We start from the raw sequence: 23,791 nt of genomic DNA on the forward strand, positions 1-23,791 counted from the left end.
AGTGAGAGCAGCAACAGCTAGTTTTTTATTGCAGTGCCATCCTCTGAGGTGATTGGAACCACAGGTGGTGCCTGTTCAGGGACCCTTAGTGGTAGTGGACCATGACCACCTCTGGAGTCAGTGATAACTGTGGTGGTTTGCCCCTGCCACCTGTAGACCATGCATGAAACACCCCATCTCGCTTAGCCCACATAGGAGGTGTTGCACAGGCTGCTCCTAGTTGCAGGATCCTGGGAAGTGACAGAGATCAGGCATGCGGGTACTGCCTGGAGCATTCAGGAGTGGCAGCATCAGGGCGGGTGTGTCCCCAGGGGTGCAGAGCACCAACAGGTGGTGTTTGGTCATAATGCCCACCTCTGTGGTGCCCTTGAGGTGACTGGGGCTGCAAGTGGTGCCTGTTCATGGACCCCTAGTCGTAGCAGGCCACTCCCACCTCTGGAGCCAGAGATAACTGTGGTGGTTTGCCCCTACCTCCTGTAGGCCATGCAGGAAGCACCTCTTCCTGCTTAGCTCCCACAGGAGGTGCTGCACCAGCTGCTCCTAGTTGCAGATTCCTGGGAAGGGACAGTGACCAAGTGTCTGGGCACTGCCCAGAGTGTTTGGCAGTGGCGGCAGCAGGGCGGGTGTGCTCTCAAGGGAGCGAGAGCAACAACAAGTGGTGTTCTGTCACAATGTCCTTCTCTGTGGTGCCCTCTGAGTGGTTGGGGCTACAAGTGATTTTTGTTCAGGTATCTCCATTGACCGTGGGCCATGCCCACCTCTGGAGTCAGAGATAACTGTGGTGGTTTGTGCCCCCACCCCCACCACCTTTGGACCATGCAAGAAGCACCCTGTCCCACTTAGCCCATGCAGGATGTGCTGTACCAGCTGCTCCTAGTTGTAGGGTCTTGGGAAGGGACAGTGACCAAGTGTCTTGGTGCCACCCAGAGTGCTTGGCAGTGGCAGCTGCAGGGCGGGTGTGTTCCCAGGGGAGTGAGAGAATCAGCGTATGGTGCTTGGTTGCAGTGCCCTCCTTTTTTTTTTTTTTTTTTTTTTGCCAACCCCTGAGGTGACTGGGGCTGCAGGTGGAGCCCACTCACAGGTCCCCTGTGGTGGCAAGCCATGCCTCCCTCTGGCCTCTGAGACAACCACAACAGTTTGTCCCTGCTACCTGTAGATTGTGCAAGAGGCACCACATCACACTTAGTCCCCTGATGCCCTTAGCCCACACAAAATGTGCTTGACCGCCGGTAGCCTGCACAAGAAGTGCCCAGTCTCCCGTAAATGAGCAAGAGGTTTCTCGCCACGTGTAGCCTGCTCCAGAGCCACCCTGCCCTCTGAGAGCCTGCAGGCATGCACAAGCTCAGGTGCGGGGAGTTCCCTATGTCGGTCTGCCCCCTCCTCCTTTCACCCTTCCCAACAATGGCACCTTGCCTCTCCTGCAGGCCTGGACCTTCTCCCGGGTTCCCTCTGCCATGGTGTTCCACTACCCAGCCCATAGTGTACCACTTCCCTGCCCATGGCGCACTGCTCCTTAGCCCCTTAGGCAGTCCCCACACAGCCAGCCCCAGTCCTCTCCCCTGGACTAACCTCTGGAGCCTAAGTCTCAGCACCCAGTCCCTGCCCAAGTGTCTCAGGCTGTGGTGTCTGGGCCGGTGGTTCAGATGATCTGTGTGGCTCTCACTCTGCTTTGCTGTTTTCAGTCCAGCTGCTGTGCTTTTCTTGGTGACTTTGAGGTCCCTCCCACTCGGCTGATCTTTCTGTCAGTTAGGTGGCTTCCCAGGATGTGTGTTCCTTTTCTCCTTCACAGCTCCCTCTTAGGAATTCTAGTCCCGTCCTGATTCCTTTTCTCTCTCTTTTTTGTTCTACCCAGTTATGTCAAGAGTTTCTTGCCCTTTTTGGAGGTTTAAGTTCTTCTGCCAGCATTTAGTTGATGTTCTGTGTGAGTCGTTTTACATGTAGACGTGTTTTTTTTTTTTTATGTGTTTATGGGAGAAGGTGAGTGCGACCTCTTACTCCTCCACCATCTTTCTCCACCCCCTCCACATTTTCTTAATGCATTCATCTGGCAATGGACATTTAGGTTGTTTCCATGTCTTGGCTATTGTGAATAGTGCTGCTGTGAACATACGGGTGCATATATCTTTTTGAATTGTAGTTTTGTCCAGATATATGACCAGGAGTGGGATTGCTGGATCATACAGTAGTTCCATATTTAGTTTCTGAGGAACCTCTATACTGTTTTCCGTAGTGGTTGTACTTTTTTTCAAATGGGCTCACCATTGTTTTTCTGAAAACGCACCCGGCTCTGTAAGGAAACTTGAGCTTTCAAAATTTATTCCAGGTGTGTAGAATATCTCTAGGAACCACAAAGCAAGATCAAATTGCACTGGATTTCATGTGTTGACAAAAATTCTTAAACAATCAAATTAAGAAGAAAAGGGAAATTTATTTTAGCTAAACTGAGGCTTATACCCTAGAGACAGGGTCTCCAAAAGCTCTGATAATCTTACGAGGGTTGACTTCTACATACAAATTGTTTTTCTCTTGCTGGGTCTCTTTGGGTTTATCTAATTTGGAACTTTATGGACTTCCTGGATCTAGATGTCTGCTTTTATCCCCACGTTTGGGAAATTTTCTATCGTCAAAGCCCCCAGTGAGTTAGCAGAAAATGTAATAGCAATGGAATATTCCCCAGAAATCAGAACAGGAAAAAGAAATAGGAATACTTATATAATTACTAAAAATGCTTAAATATTTTCCAAAAAAAATGTGGGGCATTCCCTTGTCACACAGCTGTTTAAGGATCTGGTTCAGGTCACTGCTATGGTGTGAGTTTGATCTCTGGTCTGGGAACTTCCACATATCGGGGTATAGGCAAAAACATTTCTTTTAGCATGGCTTAGTTCTCAAAATACCACACATAATTTAACTAATGAATAAACATGAGCTATTATTTAAAATTTTTCTAATTTTTAATTCTTATTCTGTGAGAAACCACCAGAGTGTGATGAAAAAGAACAGTAAAATGAAATTTTTAATTGAGGTTATATTTCTTCCAAAAATCAATGATAACAAAAGTAATTTCTTTAGTGCATTTATATAAAAATAAATTACAGATATTGTATTAAGATAACTTAAAAAGAATTGACGTTATTTAATTTTCAATGAGCTAAGATCCAAATGGTGAGGTTTCAAGTGTATTTCTTTTGAGGCCTTCAAAGCAGCCAGTTCTAGTGTCAATAAAATGGTCCCATCATGAAGGGAAAAAGTAACTTTATCACTAGTAACTATAATATGATGATAAAACTATGGGCGAAACTTTGCAACAGGGAATTATTTAGACCATGATGATAGCTACAGGAATGGACCCTTGTGATTACAGGTCTTCAAGATTTTTTCCCCATACTGATCAAGGACATGGAATAGAATTTGTTTTGGTTTCTGCCTTTCTCATTGGGAAGAGTCCATTTTTTTCATTACAGGTGCAGTCATTCAGGCATCTATTATTATTGAAGGGCTCAGTGGACTATTAATTTCTGTTACTTTTCATACAAAGCTGAGCTTTTGAAATAATGTATATAAATAATTTTGTCAAGTTATTTTTCGCATTTGGATGGAATTTTCCTACATTTTCTATTCCATTTATTGACTAAATCAGAAGTGTAGGCATCCCTTTACTCCACAACATTAAAAACAACTATTCTCATACTGGTGTCATGGAGGTACCTCTCCATGGAGGTGTCCAAGAGGACAGGCAGATTTTTTTTTTTTACTAGTCATCTCAGAAATCTCAAGGAGCAAGGCAGAAGCTATGTGTACCCGCAAAGATTAGCTCTGTACTGTGCATAAAATCACTTCTTTCACACTCCATTGGTCAAAGCAATTACAGGCATGCCAGAGCCAAGAGAGGGCAACAGACATGTCTCATCCATGGGTGAAGTGTCTGGAAATGAGTAGCCTACCTCAGTCTAACAAATGCATCAAACAACACAGGCTTCTTGAGATGCTACTGAGGGCCACACATTGGTAAGTCCATAACAGAAGGTCCTGTAGTAAATTTGGGCCACTGAGGTAAACTCTGTAATCATGTTCAACTTGACTTATACCTATCTGGGTGACCTTACACATTTAGTGGATCCCTATGTTCCAGGGAAGAGCTTTCACTCTAAGCAGCATGAAGTGTCTGACCATTTTACACATGGATTGACAGAAAGGAGAGTTTATCCAATGAGTACCTGCAAAGAAGAACTCTATCAGAATCTGGTCTCAATATCAGATTTCCTGATTTGGGTCTAGTGAGTTTTCCTATATTCCTCAAGTTCCTCTTCTTTCAGGGGTCCCCTAACACCTATCGCTTTCATTGCAATCCATCCCTCTCTGCCTCTCCTACAAATAAATATATTGTCAGAGTTATGTTGGGCAGGTTTGGGGTCACAGAAGGAATTGAAGGAGCACAACCAGCAGAAACAGCTCCTGATTCTGAAATCCCATACTCTTGGAGTTTGCTTAAGGGAAACACTTGATTAAGCAATTACATTTGAATTAGTTCCCCAAAGGAATGAGTTAGGTGAAACAAATTCATGCTATATTTCCTTTCATTCTACAATATTTCCTCTTGAGCTGGTTACTAGGGAAACATGGTCACTAGGAGCTCCTGAAATGTTCACATTTTCAAAGGCTAATACCATATCTGATGGACCAGAACCTAGAGATTCAGGAGGTCACCTGGGTTCTGGTATTATATCTCACCCAGCAGCTATGTGACCTTGGGTAATGAATTCCCTTCATATCCCTGGAACTACGTCATGTGGGAAAGAACACCGAGTGCCTAGAAGGGGTGGAATTCACCATGATGGTCCAATATTTACAAGAACAGTAATTATGCAAATGAGTGCTACTTGAAACAAAATCCCCAGTGATGCATGGCTAAATACCTGGATCAACATCAAGGCCACCCAAAGTCATATGATACTAGCCTAATTACATCCTTAAGGGCTGACATTGTCAAAAGTAGTTACATTGAGGACAGCTTGCAGGATTTCAAAGATCCTGGCTGACAGGGGCAGGACTGGCCATGTAACTATCCTCAGACACTAAGTAACAAAAAACTTTGTTGATGATTTGTTAGAGGGGAGTCCTGGTGCTCTCATGTTCTACTAATGTCCACCAGTCATCCTACCTTTGTTTTGAAAGTTCCCTCATAATATCTGTAGAGAGTAAAAGTCTACTTTTTCAAGATTTCTCCCTTCCCATCTGACATTCATTCCCTGTCACTCGGTAGTGACAGGCCTTGATCAAAGAGGAAGAGTGCGATAATGGATCAGAAATCAGAACCAACTCCAGTTTATTGACCCCTGCCTTGAGAGCTGGGTTTTTATCCTATCAATCTAGTGTTGTGGTTTTATTTTGTCACATCCATATGCTTGAAGATGAAAAAAATATTTTAACAGAGCAAAAAACCTGAGGAAAAGTACCCACTTGAGTCAAGGGGGAATAATTTTCCTAGCATTAAATGGATGGATAACACAGGCCATATGTCTGCTCACATGTCTGGATTCATATCCTTCCCATCATGTTTAAGGTATATAGTTAAACAAAGAAACCAACAGCAGCTTAAGAATAATATCAACTTGCTCCTCAGTGTCTGAGGTTGAGCAACCCAGGAAGGTTGCTAGCTCAGTCTAAGACACCTGACCCCACATCAGGCCAATGGCTTGGTGGCTACAGGTCCCTTAATGACTAATTCAGAGCTGAGTGCAGATTGAACTGCTTTGTTTGCAAGCCCCTATTCATGCCCACGACACCAATATGCAAGTAATGAAGTTTTGCGTTTTCAAGAACGCAATATCTCAGGCTTGGAAAGAACAAATGAATCTAAAGGCGTTAGAATAGAAATTCAATTCTCAGCAAACTGGAATAGGCATTGTTTCTTGAACTCTGTGATTCCACCATTTCTGTACGGTGTTTGGGCTCTTGCTTATGTTTTCGATGGACTCTGTAACACGTGTAAGTTGAAAAAAAATGGAAATGTTGGCCCTCTTAATGCTAAGTTCCTGGGATCGTTGCCTAAATTTTTTCCCATAAGTTTAAAGCTCTTTACCTCGGTTTGTCTTTTCAATCACCACCTCCATTATCTCATGATTGTTCATTAGGAGCCCTGTTTCCTCAGTCATACTCTGAAGTGAAGATGTAAATGTACTCATTTCTCCTGTTTTCAAAATCAAACCCCACTCCTCTCTTTTGGCTACATTTCACATATATCATTCAACTCTTACATTCCAGTCATCAAAGCCTTTACAACCCAGTGATTTTGGGGGGGATTTTTTTTTATTGAAGTATAATTGATGTACAATGTTACATAAGTTACAGTTGTACAATATAGTGAGTCACAATTTTTAAAGGTTATATATACTCCATGTATAGTTATTATAAAGCATTGGCTATATTCCCTGCTTCATACAATGTATCCTAGAAGTTTATTTATTTCATTTTTCCACATTTAAAAACATTTTTTATTAAAGTATTGCTGATTTACAACGCTGTGTTAGATTCAACCACACACACACACACACACACACACATACACCCATATCCATTCCCAAACAGGTTATCACAGAACATTAAGTAGATTTCCCTGTACTATACAGCAGGTCCCCGTTGATCATCCATTCCATATACAAAAGTGTGCATTTGCTGATCCCAAACCCCGAATCCATCCCTTGCTCCCACCCTTCCCTTTTGGTAACCATAAGTTTGCTTTCGAAGTCTGTGAGGCTGTTTCTGTTTTGTGACTAAGTTCACTTGCATCGTTTAAAAAAATTTCCGGGGGTTCCGGTCGTGGCACATCGGAAACAATCCAACTAGGAGCCATGAGGTGGCGAGTTTGATCCCTGGCCTTGCTCAGCCGGTAGATGATCCGGCGTTGCCCTGAGCTGTGGTGTAGGTCGCAGACGCAGCTTGGATCTGGTGTGGCTGTGGCTCTGGCATAGGTCGGTGGCTACAGCTCTGATTGGACCCCTAGCCTGGGAACCTCCAGATGATGTGGGTGCGGCCCTAAAAAGACCAAAAAAACAATTAAAATAATAATAATAAATTTTCTGCATATAAGTGGTATCATATGATAATTTTAACCTTTGTTATTGTAATTACCCTCCCATTTGTAGGTCACTCATCTGAGGGCATAGGTCTTGACTATACAGTCTCCACCTCCTTAAACATGTACCAAGTTTAAAATTGTTTTCTTCACAATACCTAAATCCTAAAAATACTCCAAACATTAGAAATGATGAAGACCTATTGAGTAAAAATATATATATTCACCTAATTCTCTAAAAACCTCCTTAGGGAGAGAAAAATATCAATAAAATGGGAAATATCCTAAATTTAAAGGCATGCCCCTTTCAAGAATCTTTGATAATATACCCAAAGATATTCCTACATGTGTGAATGTAAAACAGTATAGAAATTGAACTCCCAAAATTATAAAAATTGATCCAAACAAGGGTTTAAGGATAAAGAAGAACTAAAGAAACAGGTCATCAATGATCTATCATCCCAAATGGCCAAACTTCCAAGGGTGTATCTGGTCAGGCCTTCGAGGAAGAGTTATTTCCACTGCTGATAAAATAGTTCTAGATTATGAAGGAAAAAAATTGTTATTTCATGAAATACAATATGATGATAAAACCTATTGAAGAAAGCATGCTAAGCAAATATCCAAGTAGTCTCATTTATAAATGAGGATACAAAAATCCTACTTGAAATAGTATTAAATAAATCTGATGTCACATTACAGAAGAGACAAAATAAGGGAAATAGCATTGCATTACAAACTAACATGGGAGAAAATTATTCATAAAACAAAATACCCCACACAAACTTTTTTCAACATTACTGCTACTGTGGAATTTATTTAAATAAATAATTGTAGACTCAAACAGAGTCCAGAACAGCTAAATCAAAAAATTCATGAAATGGCACCCATTTCAAGCTTCCTAGTAATTGGAATAAGTAGTCTATCTCATTCGGATTTATCTGATTCTCTTATTTTCTGGTCTACATCTTTTTTTTTTTTTCCTAAAAATACAAAGCTTCATGACCTGCAAATATGCATTGCTGGATGATGGGAGGATCCAATCAGAGCATCTCAAGCCTCACCCTCCACTGGCTCAGCCAGTGAAAGACCTGCAGACCCTGAACTACAGCCATTGGGTCAAAGTAGGAGCTGGTGACTTGGATTGAACCAGTAAGTGCCCTCCTGGGCATTCCTCCTTGGAAACTGAGGAGGAAATTGATGTGTTAATTTTTTTGTCTGTCATTTTTTCGGGGCTATAAATCTCAGTTGCTGCTAATAGTGGGTTATCGCGGGCGGGGGCGGGGGGGCATATTCCTCTGGTTAAACAGGCCAGAAGAGTAGCCTTACATATATTTAAGAAATACTGAATAAAATTACTCTAGGTGAGCAGCTACCAGTCTTTCACATGCCACCACGTACCTCTCATCTGTTCGCCCTCAATTTAATACTTACAGTGCTAAAATGGAATCAACATGTCAGTGAAAAGATTATCAGATGCAGCTGGACATTGGGAGTTATTATCCAACCCCAGCTCAGCTCACATCCATTCTTTCCTTTAGGCACCCTGAAATCCAACCTTGTGCTGGATTGCTGTGGAAATGCCGAGGTTGCTGAATCTATCACGGATGTATAGTATCTTTCTTCAAATTTGAAAATGGCAGTGTTGAAAGTAGAGTAAATGTGTTGGATGACAGAATCAGGATGCAAAGATATCTGTTCATGAGCACGTCAGCCATCAGGATGGCTCCTCATCATGTAGCTTGGATCCAAAGAATTTGGGCGGTATCATCAGGAGAATATTTGAAGTATAGAGGCAGGTACACAAGAGCTGATTGCAAATACCAGAGCAAGGATTAGCTACATTGTGTGGGTGTCTAGCACAGTCCTAGGACTATTGGATAGAAATTACAGGGAGGCAGGTTTGCACACAGTGTAAGCCGTCTGTCACAGCAAGGGACTGAGTAACTCTACTGGATAACTGTTTCAGGCAAGCAGTAAGGTATTGGTGACCAATACAGTTACTTCCAACTTTCGAATCCTCTGGCTACTCTAAGCCCTGTTATTGTGTCCCCTCATTCACATTTGATCAGAGGTGACCCCCTTTTTTGGCTTAGGGAACTTTATGTTGTTCTAGAGATAACAGCTTTTACTTCCTGTAAATCCAGTGATCATTTTAGATTGTCAGCTCTTAATAGGGAGTGGTAAGGTAATACTTGAGGTTGCAAATAGGTACAGACAGTATAATCCCGTTTCGTAAGAAAATCTATGCATATTAATAAACCATAGTCTGGATGGTGATTCATTCAAATGCTAACATGTGTAACTGGTGGGATTATAGCTGATCGTTTCTCATAAATTTCAAGTGATAAAAGCATTGTTTTAGGGCAGCGATCTGGACTCATCTGTTTATATGTATTCCTTACTATATTACTCAGCTAGGATTGCCATAAGAAAATACTGTAGCCCAGGTGGCTTAAACAACAGAAATTTGTATCCTCACAGTTCTGGGGGACAGAAGTCTCAAAATCAAGGTATAGCAGGGCCAGTCTCTGGTGAAAACTCTTCCTGGCTTGCAGATAGCCACCTTCTTGTTGGGTCCTCACATGGTGGGAGAGAGTGAGATCTGTTGTCTCTTCCTCATTTTCTTGGTGACAATCCTATCAATCCACCCTTATGATCTTCATTAACCTTAATTACCTAAATACTCTATCTCCAGATCTAGTCACATTAGGGCTTAGGGCTTCAATATATGAATCTTTTGGAGGGGAGACAGTCCATAGCACTTATGTTCACCACAAACACCAAAAATACTGGGTTCATGAGGCAATGAATTCCATTCAGGACAAGAACAAGACCTGGGGTTCAACACTGTAGGTCATTAGCAGGTATTCCACTATCTGAGTTTATGCTCAATGGGAGATGTGATGTGCTTAGTACAGTATGGATTAGCAAGTGTCCCCCCCACCCACTTCCCCGTCCAACCCCAGCCTTGGGTGTCCCTTAAGTTTAGTTGAAAATCACTTTCCAATAAACAAGAGAATCCAGCTAAAATTCCAGCCCTTATATAACACCTTAGAAAATCAAATCAGACCCTGTGTTTTCATGTTCTCATTTCCAAAATAAGGGGGCTAGTCCACATGTCATCTTTTGCCAAGGTTCTTTATCTCTATGATTTGAACTCTGAGGAAAAAGCACTTAGCGTCCCTGTTGGGAAGTAGACATATTGAATAATATCCTCCAAACTGAGAAGGAACTTTGGGACTGAAAAATGAAGCGAGCAACTCCATAAAGCGCAATTATGAAGTTTATTGTGGGTAACTTACATATAGGCATGAAAGATAGGGCAGACATAATCCAGAGAGCATCCACAGCTGCACTGTGCACTGCACCACCAAAAGGGGTACAGGGGAATTTAAAGGGGCCAGGGCTTCAGACAGAATTTGACTACCAAGGGAGAAGCATGTCTGCACCACATGGAACCAGGGTTTTTTCCTCCCTACAGGGGTCTGATGACCATTACTTATCTATGTCAGCAAAAGGCATGCTTCTGGGTTACACATCAGATGAGAAGGCAAGAGTAAAATTTTAGGGAGAACTCTTCTGGCTTGGACTCACTCCTTGTAAGTTAGGCTAAAGCTCAATCACGTGGAAAGGGGAAAGGTTAGGACCGTGGGTCTAAGAGCTGACAAAATGAAAGTCAGTATGGGAGTTCCCACCATGGAACAATGGGTTAAGAATCCGACCTAAGCAGCTAGGATCCCTGAGGAGGCATGGGTTAGATCCCCAGACCTGCACAGTGGGTTAAAGTATCTGGCATTGCCGCAGCTATGGCATGGGTTGCAGCTGCAGCTCAGATTCAGTTCCTGGCTCTGAAACTTCCATATGCCATTAGTGTGGCTATTGTTTTGAAAAAAATGGAGTTAGTATGGTTCAGCCACACAATCCCCAAGTCAGGACCCACTTGATCTGGACAGAGGAGTGCCTGATGCCTGTCCCATGTGCCAAATCTGCTAACATTAGCAGGTATTCCATATCTAGATGCTTTCCTGCATCCATTTTTATTTGGCTGAAAGGTACCTTGCATACTTTCATGCCTTAAAAGATTCACCCAGGAATGAACCACAGGAGCCTATTATAAACAGATTGATTATATTTATTATTTTATTGCTCCACTAGAAATGAAAATAAACCATGAGAAGCTGCAAAAGCATGCAACTTTATGAAGATTTTAAAGCAACAGAAGGAACAACTGTAGAAAGTTAAAAGTGGCTTATCCTGTAGGGGGTGCCAGAACTAAAAGTACAAAGGTTATCAGTGGTGAGATTCCTGACAGCATCTGTCAGCTGGAGACAGATGGTTTAAAATGAATGTAAGAGAACATTGGCTGCCCCTGACCTCTTAGCCAGGCATTACAGGTGAGAAGACATCAGAAGATGTCTAAAATCTCCACAACACAAAGGTTTACCAAAACAAGCCAAAAATCAAGACACTCAAGCAATGCTGAAATTCACTCTTGGGAGAAGATTCTCATTTTACGATGTTTGAACACACTCTTTCTCCTGCTGGATAGCTGGGGAAGAAAACAAACACAAACAATCATTAAGAGAGTAGTTTGGGCAGTTCCCGTTGTGGCTCAGAGGTAAGGAACCCAAGTAGTATCCATTAGGATGCGGGTTCAATCTCTGGCCTCACTCAGTGGGTTAAGGATCCGGCGTTGCTGAGAGCTGCGGTGTTTAAATTACAGTCATGGCTCAGATCCTGCACTGTGTTTTCCTAAGACTAAGTTCCATTTTTCCAAAAGACTTCTTTGCCAAGTCACTGGAGGCTGCTGCTGCTACATCTTCCTTAAATTTAGAATGCCAAGGCACTAAATTCAGTCAGGTATGTGTGTGTGCAAATTAATGAACTGAAAATTTCTTAGACTCAACTGTGTGGGGTTTTCCCATTTGAGAGGTAGGTTTCTGCTGTTGCCCTTTTTTTTTTCCTTTGGATTACTCTGAGACTCAGGGGCAAGTGAAGAATTTTTCTCAGATTTATCTATCACTATACAATTAGGGAGGTGTGCCCTTTCAGAGAATTTTGACTAACTTTGGAGCTTTCAAATAAAGCTGACATGACAAACCGTTTCCCTTGCTTGGAGTTTCTCCAACAGACTGTAAGTGGGGAGGGCAAAATTGATCCCTTGATCCCTGGGAGACTTAAGTATACCCAAGATCTAGACTAATTACCTCACCTCATCTTGTCATCAGGTAGAAAAGGCCAAAACCACAGTTTGCATGGCTCACTAGGAATGAGATCAAAGACCCAGATAACTAGATGTAGAAAAGTGCCAAATAACCAAAACATGGACAAAACTAAGATATTTCTAATGCTACATCCAATATTCGAAGATTAGTTTTAATGTTGCTTATAGTAGCTTTCCAACAAAACCCAGTTTTTTTTTTATTCTTCCATTACTACTAGGGCCTATTTTGTGGAACTACTTACATAAGTAAAGGGAAAAGGCAATTATTTGATTTTTTAAATATTACATTAAATAATGGGTACTCTAACGATTGCTTACTTTGTGGTAAAATTTACTAGAAGAGTTTTATACACTGAATCTATCTATTTTCACTATTGTCTCAAATAGAAAACCCCTGTGACTTACTTTCCTTTGAGGGAAGAGTGTTTTTTTCTTTAGTATTAGTCTTCTTCAGTTTTGACCTGTCAAACTTCTCCACTTCAGACAAGTCTGGCTTGTCACTCATCTTGACTAAAAGACTGAAAAAAACATTAAACAAATTTTACTAGTAGAACTATTATCACACTAATAGTAACAGCCAAAATTCTCACATTTAATATCAATGTGTATTTTTACCTGCTGTTTTCAACAGGAAAATAGCAACAGATCTTAGAAGTCATGTTTTATCAGAATACTTTTTATTTTACATCATTACCTCATTTCTGATAGACAGTAAATGTCACTGGATCAGGATACACTAGAAACAAAGATGCTCTTGAAACACGGAGCCAATATGTCTGACTTAAAAATCACAGCAAAGGTAAAATGGAGGTGATAGAAACACATGAGCAGATAGGGATAGAAGAAAAAATACTGTTTAACCAGTTAATTATTTATAATAGGAGATAGCACTATTTGAGCATTTTTAGTTTTATTAAATTACTTTGGGGAGGCACATTTCTTATGAAGCAGCACACAAAAAGGGGTAGCATAAATTAGACTAGTTTCTTTCCATTTCATCTGCCCAAAACAATAGATTATGGGGTTGCAATAAAATAAGGAATTAAATCCAGTCACAATTAATTAGATGTCTCACAATAGCTCCTTATGGCACTGGTTTGTAAATATTGTTAAGACTGCAAGCTAATTATGATTGGACTCAGGACTTCAGCAGAATAGGATTAAATTAAATAGAGTTGATTTTAATTTCACGTTTTATCCTTAAAGGGTGAGGCTAGAAGATGAGGTGTCCTGTGGTTATTACCGGTTTGTTCAGAAGAGACCCCTGAAATTGGAAAGCACAGCTCTCCTGCATGTGCCTGGCCCCAAACACAGCTAGTGCCCAGATTAGAACAGAGAGGCCCCCAAGCAGCCAGCCATCCCGAACATGCCTCCCTTCCATCGAGGTTACCTTAAGACCCTCCTTTGGTAAGTGATCGGCTGCCAATATCCAGGGGTGGGGAAATAGGAACTTCAAATAAACAGAGCTGGGCGCATAAACCACTTTGTTAGCAGCAATTTGCTCACATTCAAAAATGACTCTGATCATTGCCGGAAGCTCAGCCTAACCTAATAGCCACAGGAGGGGAGGGAGAGAAGGGCCAGCGCCAGAGCGAGGGCCCACTGCGAGCGGCCCCAAACTCCTTGTCCTCGCAGCCTCGGACCTGCAGCCACAAAGGAGCGGCCGCTCTGGGGGCTTCCCCCTCCGACTTTTTAGGGACCGACTCAGGGAGGATTCAGCATCGTGCGCACAGCGAAAACAAAGGCTCGAATTCTCCAGGAGGCGCAGATACGAATCTCCCATCCCAACCCCCGCCCTTCTGGTTCCAGGAGAGCTGACACCCCTGCCCCGAGGCCACGCAGCCTCTTGTCCCAGAGTCCTCTGGCTTCCGCGGGGCCGCACATCCTCACCTGAAGGCTTGGAGACTGGGGAAAGGCCTACAGCTAGGCTGGGACCGCTCCGCACCGTAGACGAGGTTAGCCTTCCCGCGCGGAACCCTGCAGTTATAATCTGCTGGCAGGCCCCGCCCCAGACCCCGCCCTAGTCCTCTCCAATTGGCCAAGGGGTCCCAGACTCGCCTCCTCGCCCCACCCGCCGCTTTAGCCTTGCTGGGTCTGAGTCCGCTGCTGTCTCCCGTCTCCTCAAGACCTCACCCCTGCAACAGGGTCTTGAGCACGTCATACCAGATCCACCTCCCTAGACCCAATCCAAGCTCTCTCAGATTCGCCCAGGGATTGGTTGCTGGTCTACCTCCCTTGCTTCTCCCACTACTTTCGTCCTGAAGGTCCATTTCCCTTCCTCACTTGCTCATAGTAAGAGCCTCTATAATATAGAAGCGAGCACATCGTGCCCAGTTAGCTTTGAACATCCAAAACTCCAAGATCCAAGCTGAAGGAGCCATAATCAGGTCCTTTGGCTTTTATAGCCACAGGGGCCTAAGTATGCGATGACAACCAAATAGTGATTTGGAAGCGATGTTCGGTATTGTCTGTTCTAATTCTTAGCCGGTCATCAAGGAGGGGTGCTCATGGAGAGGGTAGGCGGTTCAGGGTCCTTCACCCCCACAGCTGGGCATTTCCGTGACAGTGGTGTGCTCCTATGTAAAGTCACATTTTCTAATTTCTCAACCACTGAACAAAGAGAGAGATAAAACTTAATTTCAGGAGAAGGGTTACTGTCCTTGGACATAATCACTGAAAGGGGGCACCAGAGAGGCTCTGGGGTCCTAATGGTGTTTGTGCCTTGATCTGGGAGCTGGTTTTGTGGGTCTCTCCATTTTGTGAACATTCATCAAGATATACAATTAAGATTTGTCTGTTTTTCTGTATATATATATTATACTTAAAATCTTTTTAAAAGGTGCCTAATAGGATACTTTCTTATATTTGGTTCCCACCAGTAGAGCTGCATGTGTATCAAAAGTCGTTTTTTCTCAAACAGGCTTCTCCCAGTTACACTTGCTATAAACTAACAAATTAGGAGTGCAGAAAAATTTTCCAAAATACATTACACACCAATACTTAGAATATAGCATGGAGGAGCAGAGAAAGGGGAATGGGATTGATGGGGAATTGGGGGTTGGTAGATGCAAACTATCCCATTTTTTTTTTTTTTGTCTTTTTTGCTTTTCTAGGGCCGTTCCCACGGCATATGGAGGTTCCCAGGCTAGGGGTCTAATCGGAACTGTAGCCTGCCAGCCTATGCCAGAGCCACAGCAATGCGGGATCCGAGCCACGTCTTTGACCTACACCACAGCTCACGCAAAGCCGGTCCTTAACCCACTGAGCAAGGCCAGGGATTGAACCCGCAACCCCATTGTTCCTAGTCAGATTTGTTAACCACTGCACCATGACGGGAACTCCGCAAACTATTCCATTTTAAACGTATGGGCAGGGAGTTCCTGATGTGACTCAGCAGGTTATGAACCTGACTAGTATCTTTGAGGATGTGGTCTCGATTAGTGGGTTAAGGATCCGGCGTTGCTGTGAGCTGTGGTGTAGGTCACAGATGAGTCTCAGATCCCATGTTGTTGTGACTGTGGTGTAGGCCAGCAGATACAGCTCTAATTTGACCCCTAACCTGGGAACTTCCATGTGCCACAGGTGCGACCCTAAAAAGAAAAAAAATTAAATAAATAAAATAAATAAATTAAAAACAAGGATGGGCGATGAGGTCCTGCTGTATAGCCCAGGGAACTATATCCAGTTTCTTGGCTAGACCACATAGAAAATAATATAAGAAAGGGAATGTATGTATATGGATGACTGGGTCACTATTCAGTACAGTAGAAATTGTCACAACACTGTAAATCAACTATACTTTAATAACAAATTCAACCCAAAAAAGAATATAGAATATGTAAAGCACTCACATGTAGCAATACTAAGAGGTCAAAAGAAAAATGGGTAAAGAATATCAAAAGGTAATTCACAGAATAAGAAATATGTATGGTCATAAAAACCAATAAAATGATGCTCACCTCATGAAATGACCTGGGAAATGCAGATTCAAATACTAGGGAGATGCTCACCCATTAGATTGGAAAAAGAAATCTAAAAATACTTATTTGCAAAAATGTGGGAGAAATAGGGACTCTTCTACAGCTGAAAATGTAAGGCTTTTGTAGGGACTTTGGCCTCCCTCTGAGTGGAACTGTCTATCTTTACAGGATTCTGAGCAGAGAAGTACAATGATTTGATTTACATTTTATTTATTTTTATTTTTATTTTTTTGACCATGCCTGGGGCATGCTTAAATTCCTGGGCCAGAGATTGAACCTGCACCACAGCTGTAACCAAAGCTACAGCAGTGACAACACAGTATCCTTAACACTCTGAACTACAAAGGGACTTCTGATTAATATTTTAAAATTATCATTTAGGAGTTCCCTGGTGGTTCAGCTTGTTAAGGATCTGGCATTGTCACTGCTGTGGCTTGAGTCACTGCTGTGGCATGGGTTTGACCCTTGCCTTGGACTTCCTCATGCTGTAGGCATGGCTAAAATAAATAAATAAATAAAAATAAAATGATCATTTAATTTTTTGTGTAGAGAATGCACCATAGAGGAGCACGAATGAAAGCAGAGAGATCTGTTAGAAGGCCATTTCAATTATTCAGATGAGACATGTTAGTGGATTTGACCTCAGATGTAGCAATGGGATGGTGAGAAGTGGTTGGATTTTGGATACATTCTGAGGTAGGAACAGAATGACTTCCTGATGTGCAATGAGAGAGAAAGGGAGGAGTACAAGATAATGTCAAGATAGAATTGCCATCACCTGAGATGGGGATGGCTGTAGGAGAAGCAGGTTTGGGGGAAAGATTTGGAATGCAATCTGTGACATTTTGAGTTTGAGATGTCTGTTAGACATCTGAGTAAAGATCCTGGATAGGCATTTGGTATATTAGACTGTAGTTTGGGATACGGATCCTGTCTGTAGACTTGAATTTAAGAGTTGCCAGTATAGAAATGGCTTTGCAGCCTTGGACTGGAAGAAATCAAGGGAGTGCAGATAGAAGTGAGAAGAACAGGAACTGAGTCCAGGGACACTCCCATTTTAAGAGGTTTGGGAGAAAAAGAGGAACCAGTAAAAGTGACTGAGAAGGAGCAGCCTCCGAGGTTAGAGGAACCAGGTGAATGGGAGGTCAAGAGAAGACAGTGAATTACAGAGAAGGGGCTCATCAGCTATGCCAATAACTGCTAATAGGTCGAGTAGAACAAGGAGTAATAATTGGGAGTTTCTGTGGTGGCTCAGTGTAAACAAAACCGACTAGAATCCATGAGGATGCATGTTCGATCCCTGGCCCTGCTAAGGATCCCGTGTTGCCCTGAGCTGCGGTGTAGGTTGCAGACACAGCTCGGATCTGGTGTTGATGTGGTGGTGGCATAGGGCTGGCACCTGTAGCTCTGATTTGACCTCTAGCCTGGGGACTTCCATATGCTGCAGGTGTAGCCCTAAAAAGCAGAAAATAAAAAATAAAGAATTGACCACTGGATTAACAGTATGGAAGTTATAAACAATCTTGACAAGAACAATTTCAGTGGCATGGTGGTGGTGGACGCCTGATCAGAATGTGTTCAAATGAGAAAGGAAAAAAAAGTTAGAATCAGTGAATACAGCCAACTATTACAAAGGGTGAAGGAGTAGTCCCAAGTGGATATCTGAGGGAAGATATCTGTTCCTAACAGATGGAACAGACATCAAACAAGCCCTAGGCAACAGTAAGTGTGACTTGTTTGAGGAACAGCAGAGAGGCCACAGTTGGGCAGAGTGAGTGAGGTGGAGAGCAGGCAGAGAAGAGGGAGTGCTAGGGAAGGAAGTTTGACTGGGGCTCCCTCTTGACACCAGATTGATATATAGTAGAAGGCCTGGGGAAATATGGTCCTAGACCAGAAATACTGGTTCAAATGATGCCTTCAAATATTCACAGTCAAACACTGCAAATGGAGATGCATATTACATATATTTGTAAAAGAGATTTGCTTCAAAGGGGAGCAAAGAAATGGGATGATAGCAGGTACAAAAGAGTGGAGTTAATGAGAATGTATTTATGCGAAGATAAGAAATAATCTAATAGCACAACATTGATGATGTTGGAGATAAGGGGGAGAGAGATGATAGCGATTTGTTGAATTGGTGTGAGAGAAAGATCTATAGACCTCCCTTGATTTACGATGGGATTACCCCTGGATAAACCCATTGTAAGTTGAAAAACATCCTAAATTGAAAATGCATTAAATATACCTAACCTACCGAATATCATAGCTTAGCCTCACCTGCCTTATACATGCTCAGGACACTTATATTTATTAGCCCACATTTGGGCAAAATCATCTAACATAAAGTCTCTTTCATAATTATGTGTTGAACATCTCATGTAATTTATCGAATACTGTATTGAAAGGGAAAAAACCAAATGACTGTATGGGTACAGAATGGTTGGAAGCGTTTTGGTTGGTATCATGTGGCTGACCAGTAGCTATAGATTACTGCTGCTGCCCAGCATCATGTGGGAGTATCACTAGACTGGGGAAAGATCAGTTTTTGAATTTTGTGGTTATGTGTTTTCCTCCAGCTAGATTTAGCTGTGTGGATTTGGTCTCCTTGAGGTGTATTTGGATTTAGCTAAGGTTATGATTTTGCTAGGGATGCAATACAAAGTGAGAGAGGGGCAGGAGAGCACAGAGTATATATCAATGAGTGATTTTAAAACTGAATATGACATTTGACCTTGGGAAGGAGGGGAGAGAAGACAATAAGGGAGCGAGTGGTAAGATCAATGGATTGGAGATTCCAGTGAGGTTGAAAGAAGGTGGGGCTCAGGTACCAAAGGGAGTGAGCTGAAAAATAGGGGAGATGATGGTCATAGGGAGGGATGTTTGAAGTTGAGATTATGGAGGAATTGCTATAGTTTCAAAGACAGGCTTAAGGTATGGCCATGCGAGTGAACAGCTGAAGTGGGGTCAAGGACAATGTCATGGAAGAGAATTTGTATCAAAATTATCAGTTTTGAGCTCAGCAGGAATTAAAATTACTATGGTTGGAAGTGACCTAGTTTCAGGAGCTAAAATCTTTGAGAAATAGGGGAGGGAGCACTGAAGATTGGTAGATGATACAATGAAGGCTAGATGGTGACACAAGCTTCAAAACTGGAGGTTTTGAGGCATGTGGGAGAGGAATGCTCTAAAGGCAGCAATAAGAAACAGGAAGACATTCACTAGACATTTAGGCTCTGTTAAATAATGGTCGTGGGAGAGAAAAATCATCTGCTTCATTGAGTGGGCCTCAGGGCACACAGAGTCTTCAGGGAAGAGCCTGGTTTCTATCAGGGGGAAGACAAACAAGGGCACATCAGAAAAGAGGGTGAGGAGTTCCTGTTGTGGCTCAGCGGGTAAGAACCAACTAGCATCCATGAAAATGTGGGCTCAATCTCTGGCCTTGCTCAGTGGCTTAAAGATCCGGTGTTGCTGCAAGCTGCAATGTAGGATGCAGATGTGGCTTGTATCTGGCATTGCTGTGGCTGTGGTGTAGGCCTGCAGCTGCAGCTTTGATTCGACTCTTAGCCTGGGAACTTCATATGCCACAGGTGCGGTCCCAAAAAGAAAAAAAGAAAGAAGAAAAGAGGGTGAAGACACAGAGCAATCACTGAGGTTGCATTGTGTTTTAGCAGTAGGGAAGGGATGTGTTGAGTGAACTAAAGAGAGAATGTGGTCATTTATGGAAGTTAGGACATGGGAGTTGAGCAGTGTCCTGGGGATTGAGGGTTGTTATGATGACTCACATAAAGGGGGATAGACATAATGAGATGAGTTCTGATGGATTTGAGGCAGATGGATTCGAGATAGACTTTGGAGCTTGTGTTAGGGAGGAGGAGGTGGGTGTCTGGACTTCCCGTAGATCCCAAGAGATGTGGAAATTCAGTCTTACACCTGGAACACAGGTCCACAGGAGGCTCCATGTTCCTCCTGGAAACAGATCACATAAATCTGTAATGATGGCCTAGAATCTACATATCACATTCAGGATAGGAGTACCCCTGGACAAGTGGAAGGGCAATGGAAATGGGGTAAAAGTCAATAAACCTCAATTTTTTTCTGTAATGTTTCTATTCATTAAAAAAATACAAAGTATATATACCTAAATATTAACATCATCCAACTCTGAGTGGTGGAACACTGGTGTTTGTTATATTTAATGTCAGGGATGTTGTAGATACTCAATGCATCTTATTTGTTGAATGAGTGTGCCTTTCAGTTTTAAAAGTTCCTCTGACAAACATAGAAAACTCTGAAGATTACACAACATGCGACAAGAGTATAGAAAAGGGAATGGAGAGAGTGGGAAGGCCTGAGACATGCTTGAGGAAAGAGTGATTTGGATCTATGTAGATCTCTACCACAGAAATGAGCCATGTGGAAAATATGGGGTGCAGCTAAGACACGGACCTATCTCCATTTTAGTTTATCAATCTAAGGTTCTGGGTGAATATCCAGAAAATAAACGACCTTGAAGATTTACTTCTTTCAAGTAAATACCAGATCCTCACTTTTCTCCCCTAACATAGACACTGGGTGGTGCTGCTGTCCAAAAATTCTGCTCTATCCTGGATTTACTACTCCAGAGTAAAGACAAGTATTTATCTAAGTTTAGTGTGGGCCAAGCAGAGTGATCAGGATTGGAGATATCAAGATGAATAGCCTCAGTAGACTCTCCTCTGATTACCCTAAACTAACTGCTACCATGTTCAGTGGTTGAGAAATTAGAAAATGTGACTTTACATAGGAGCACACCACTGTCACGGAAATGCCCAGCTGTGGGGGTGAAGGACCCTGAACCGCCTACCCTCTCCATGAGCACCCCTCCTTGATGACCGGCTAAGAATTAGAACAGACAATACCGAACATCGCTTCCAAATCACTATTTGGTTGTCATCGCATACTTAGGCCCCTGTGGCTATAAAAGCCAAAGGACCTGATTATGGCTCCTTCAGCTTGGATCTTGGAGTTTTGGATGTTCAAAGCTAACTGGGCACGATGTGCTCGCTTCTATATTATAGAGGCTCTTACTATGAGCAAGTGAGGAAGGGAAATGGACCTTCAGGACGAAAGTAGTGGGAGAAGCAAGGGAGGTAGACCAGCAACCAATCCCTGGGCGAATCTGAGAGAGCTTGGATTGGGTCTAGGGAGGTGGATCTGGTATGACGTGCTCAAGACCCTGTTGCAGGGGTGAGGTCTTGAGGAGACGGGAGACAGCAGCGGACTCAGACCCAGCAAGGCTAAAGCGGCGGGTGGGGCGAGGAGGCGAGTCTGGGACCCCTTGGCCAATTGGAGAGGACTAGGGCGGGGTCTGGGGCGGGGCCTGCCAGCAGATTATAACTGCAGGGTTCCGCGCGGGAAGGCTAACCTCGTCTACGGTGCGGAGCGGTCCCAGCCTAGCTGTAGGCCTTTCCCCAGTCTCCAAGCCTTCAGGTGAGGATGTGCGGCCCCGCGGAAGCCAGAGGACTCTGGGACAAGAGGCTGCGTGGCCTCGGGGCAGGGGTGTCAGCTCTCCTGGAACCAGAAGGGCGGGGGTTGGGATGGGAGATTCGTATCTGCGCCTCCTGGAGAATTCGAGCCTTTGTTTTCGCTGTGCGCACGATGCTGAATCCTCCCTGAGTCGGTCCCTAAAAAGTCGGAGGGGAAGCCCCCAGAGCGGCCGCTCCTTTGTGGCTGCAGGTCCGAGGCTGCGAGGACAAGGAGTTTGGGGCCGCTCGCAGTGGGCCCTCGCTCTGGCGCTGGCCCTTCTCTCCCTCCCTCCTGTGGCTATTAGGTTAGGCTGAGCTTCCGGCAATGATCAGAGTCATTTTTGAATGTGAGCAAATTGCTGCTAACAAAGTGGTTTATGCGCCCAGCTCTGTTTATTTGAAGTTCCTATTTCCCCACCCCCTGGATATTGGCAGCCGATCACTTACCAAAGGAGGGTCTTAAGGTAACCTCGATGGAAGGGAGGCATGTTCGGGATGGCTGGCTGCTTGGGGGCCTCTCTGTTCTAATCTGGGCACTAGCTGTGTTTGGGGCCAGGCACATGCAGGAGAGCTGTGCTTTCCAATTTCAGGGTCTCTTCTGAACAAACCGGTAATAACCACAGGACACTCATCTTCTAGCCTCACCCTTTAAGGATAAAACGTGAAAATTAAAATCAACTCTATTTAATTTAATCCTATTCTGCTGAAGTCCTGAAGTCCAATCATAATTAGCTTGCAGTCTTAACAATATTTACAAACCAGTGCCATAAGGAGCTATTGTGAGACATCTAATTAATTGTGACTGGATTTAATTCCTTATTTTATTGCAACCCCATAATCTATTGTTTTGGGCAGATGAAATGGAAAGAAACTAGTCTAATTTATGCTACCCCTTTTGTGTGCTGCTTCATAAGAAATGTGCCTCCCCAAAGTAATTTAATAAAACTAAAAATGCTCAATAGTGCTATCTCCTATTATAAATAATTAACTGGTTAAACAGTATTTTTTTCTTCTATCCCTATCTGCTCATGTGTTTCTATCACCTCCATTTTACCTTTGCTGTGATTTTTAAGTCAGACATATTGGCTCCGTGTTTCAAGAGCATCTTTGTTTCTAGTGTATCCTGATCCAGTGACATTTACTGTCTATCAGAAATGAGGTAATGATGTAAAATAAAAAGTATTCTGATAAAACATGACTTCTAAGATCTGTTGCTATTTTCCTGTTGAAAACAGCAGGTAAAAATACACATTGATATTAATGTGAGAATTTTGGCTGTTACTATTAGTGTGATAATAGTTCTACTAGTAAAATTTGTTTAATGTTTTTTTCAGTCTTTTAGTCAAGATGAGTGACAAGCCAGACTTGTCTGAAGTGGAGAAGTTTGACAGGTCAAAACTGAAGAAGACTAATACTAAAGAAAAAAACACTCTTCCCTCAAAGGAAAGTAAGTCACAGGGGTTTTCTATTTAGACAATAGTGAAAATAGATAGATTCAGTGTATAAAACTCTTCTAGTAAATTTTACCACAAAGTAAGCAATCGTTAGAGTACCATTATTTAATGTAATATTTAAAAAATCAAATAATTGCCTTTTCCCTTTATTATGTAAGTAGTTCCACAAAATAGGCCCTAGTAGTAATGGAGAATAAAAAAAAAACTGGGTTTTGTTGGAAAGCTACTATAAGCAACATTAAACTAATCTTTCGAATATTGGATGTAGCATTAGAAATATCTTAGTTTGTCCCATGTTTTGGTTATTTGGCACTTTTCTACATCTAGTTATCTGGGTCTTTGATCTCATTCCTAGTGAGCCATGCAAACTGTGGTTTTGGCTTTCTACCTGATGACAAGATGAGGTGAGGTAATTAGTCTAGATCTTGGGTATACTTAAGTCTCCCAGGGATCAAGGGATCAATTTTGCCCTCCCCACTTACAGTCTGTTGGAGAAACTCCAAGCAAGGAAACGGTTTGTCATGTCAGCTTTATTTGAAAGCTCCAAAGTT

The 23,791-nt window shown here is 42.7% G+C and overlaps 1 protein-coding gene across 2 annotated transcripts in view; it reads right to left on the reverse strand.

Moving 5' to 3' along the window:
- Nucleotides 11,190-23,791, reverse strand: part of TMSB15B (thymosin beta 15B) — a 56,245-nt gene continuing 43,643 nt past the window's right edge. The window contains exons 1-3 of one of the 2 annotated variants that reach the window (XM_003135273.4): nucleotides 14,193-14,339; nucleotides 12,708-12,820; nucleotides 11,190-11,627 (exon numbers count right to left, since the gene is read on the reverse strand). In XM_003135273.4, coding sequence (XP_003135321.1) covers nucleotides 11,590-11,627; nucleotides 12,708-12,807 — 138 coding nt within the window. In that variant the 5' untranslated portion in view covers nucleotides 12,808-12,820; nucleotides 14,193-14,339 and the 3' untranslated portion in view covers nucleotides 11,190-11,589. Of the gene's footprint in view, nucleotides 11,628-12,707; nucleotides 12,821-14,192; nucleotides 14,340-23,791 lie in introns of those variants that run through there. The other variant, XM_021080642.1, reaches the window with a different exon arrangement.

The sequence above is a fragment of the Sus scrofa genome, chromosome X (genome assembly GCF_000003025.6).
Source record: "Sus scrofa isolate TJ Tabasco breed Duroc chromosome X, Sscrofa11.1, whole genome shotgun sequence".
Taxonomy (NCBI): domain Eukaryota; kingdom Metazoa; phylum Chordata; class Mammalia; order Artiodactyla; family Suidae; genus Sus; species Sus scrofa.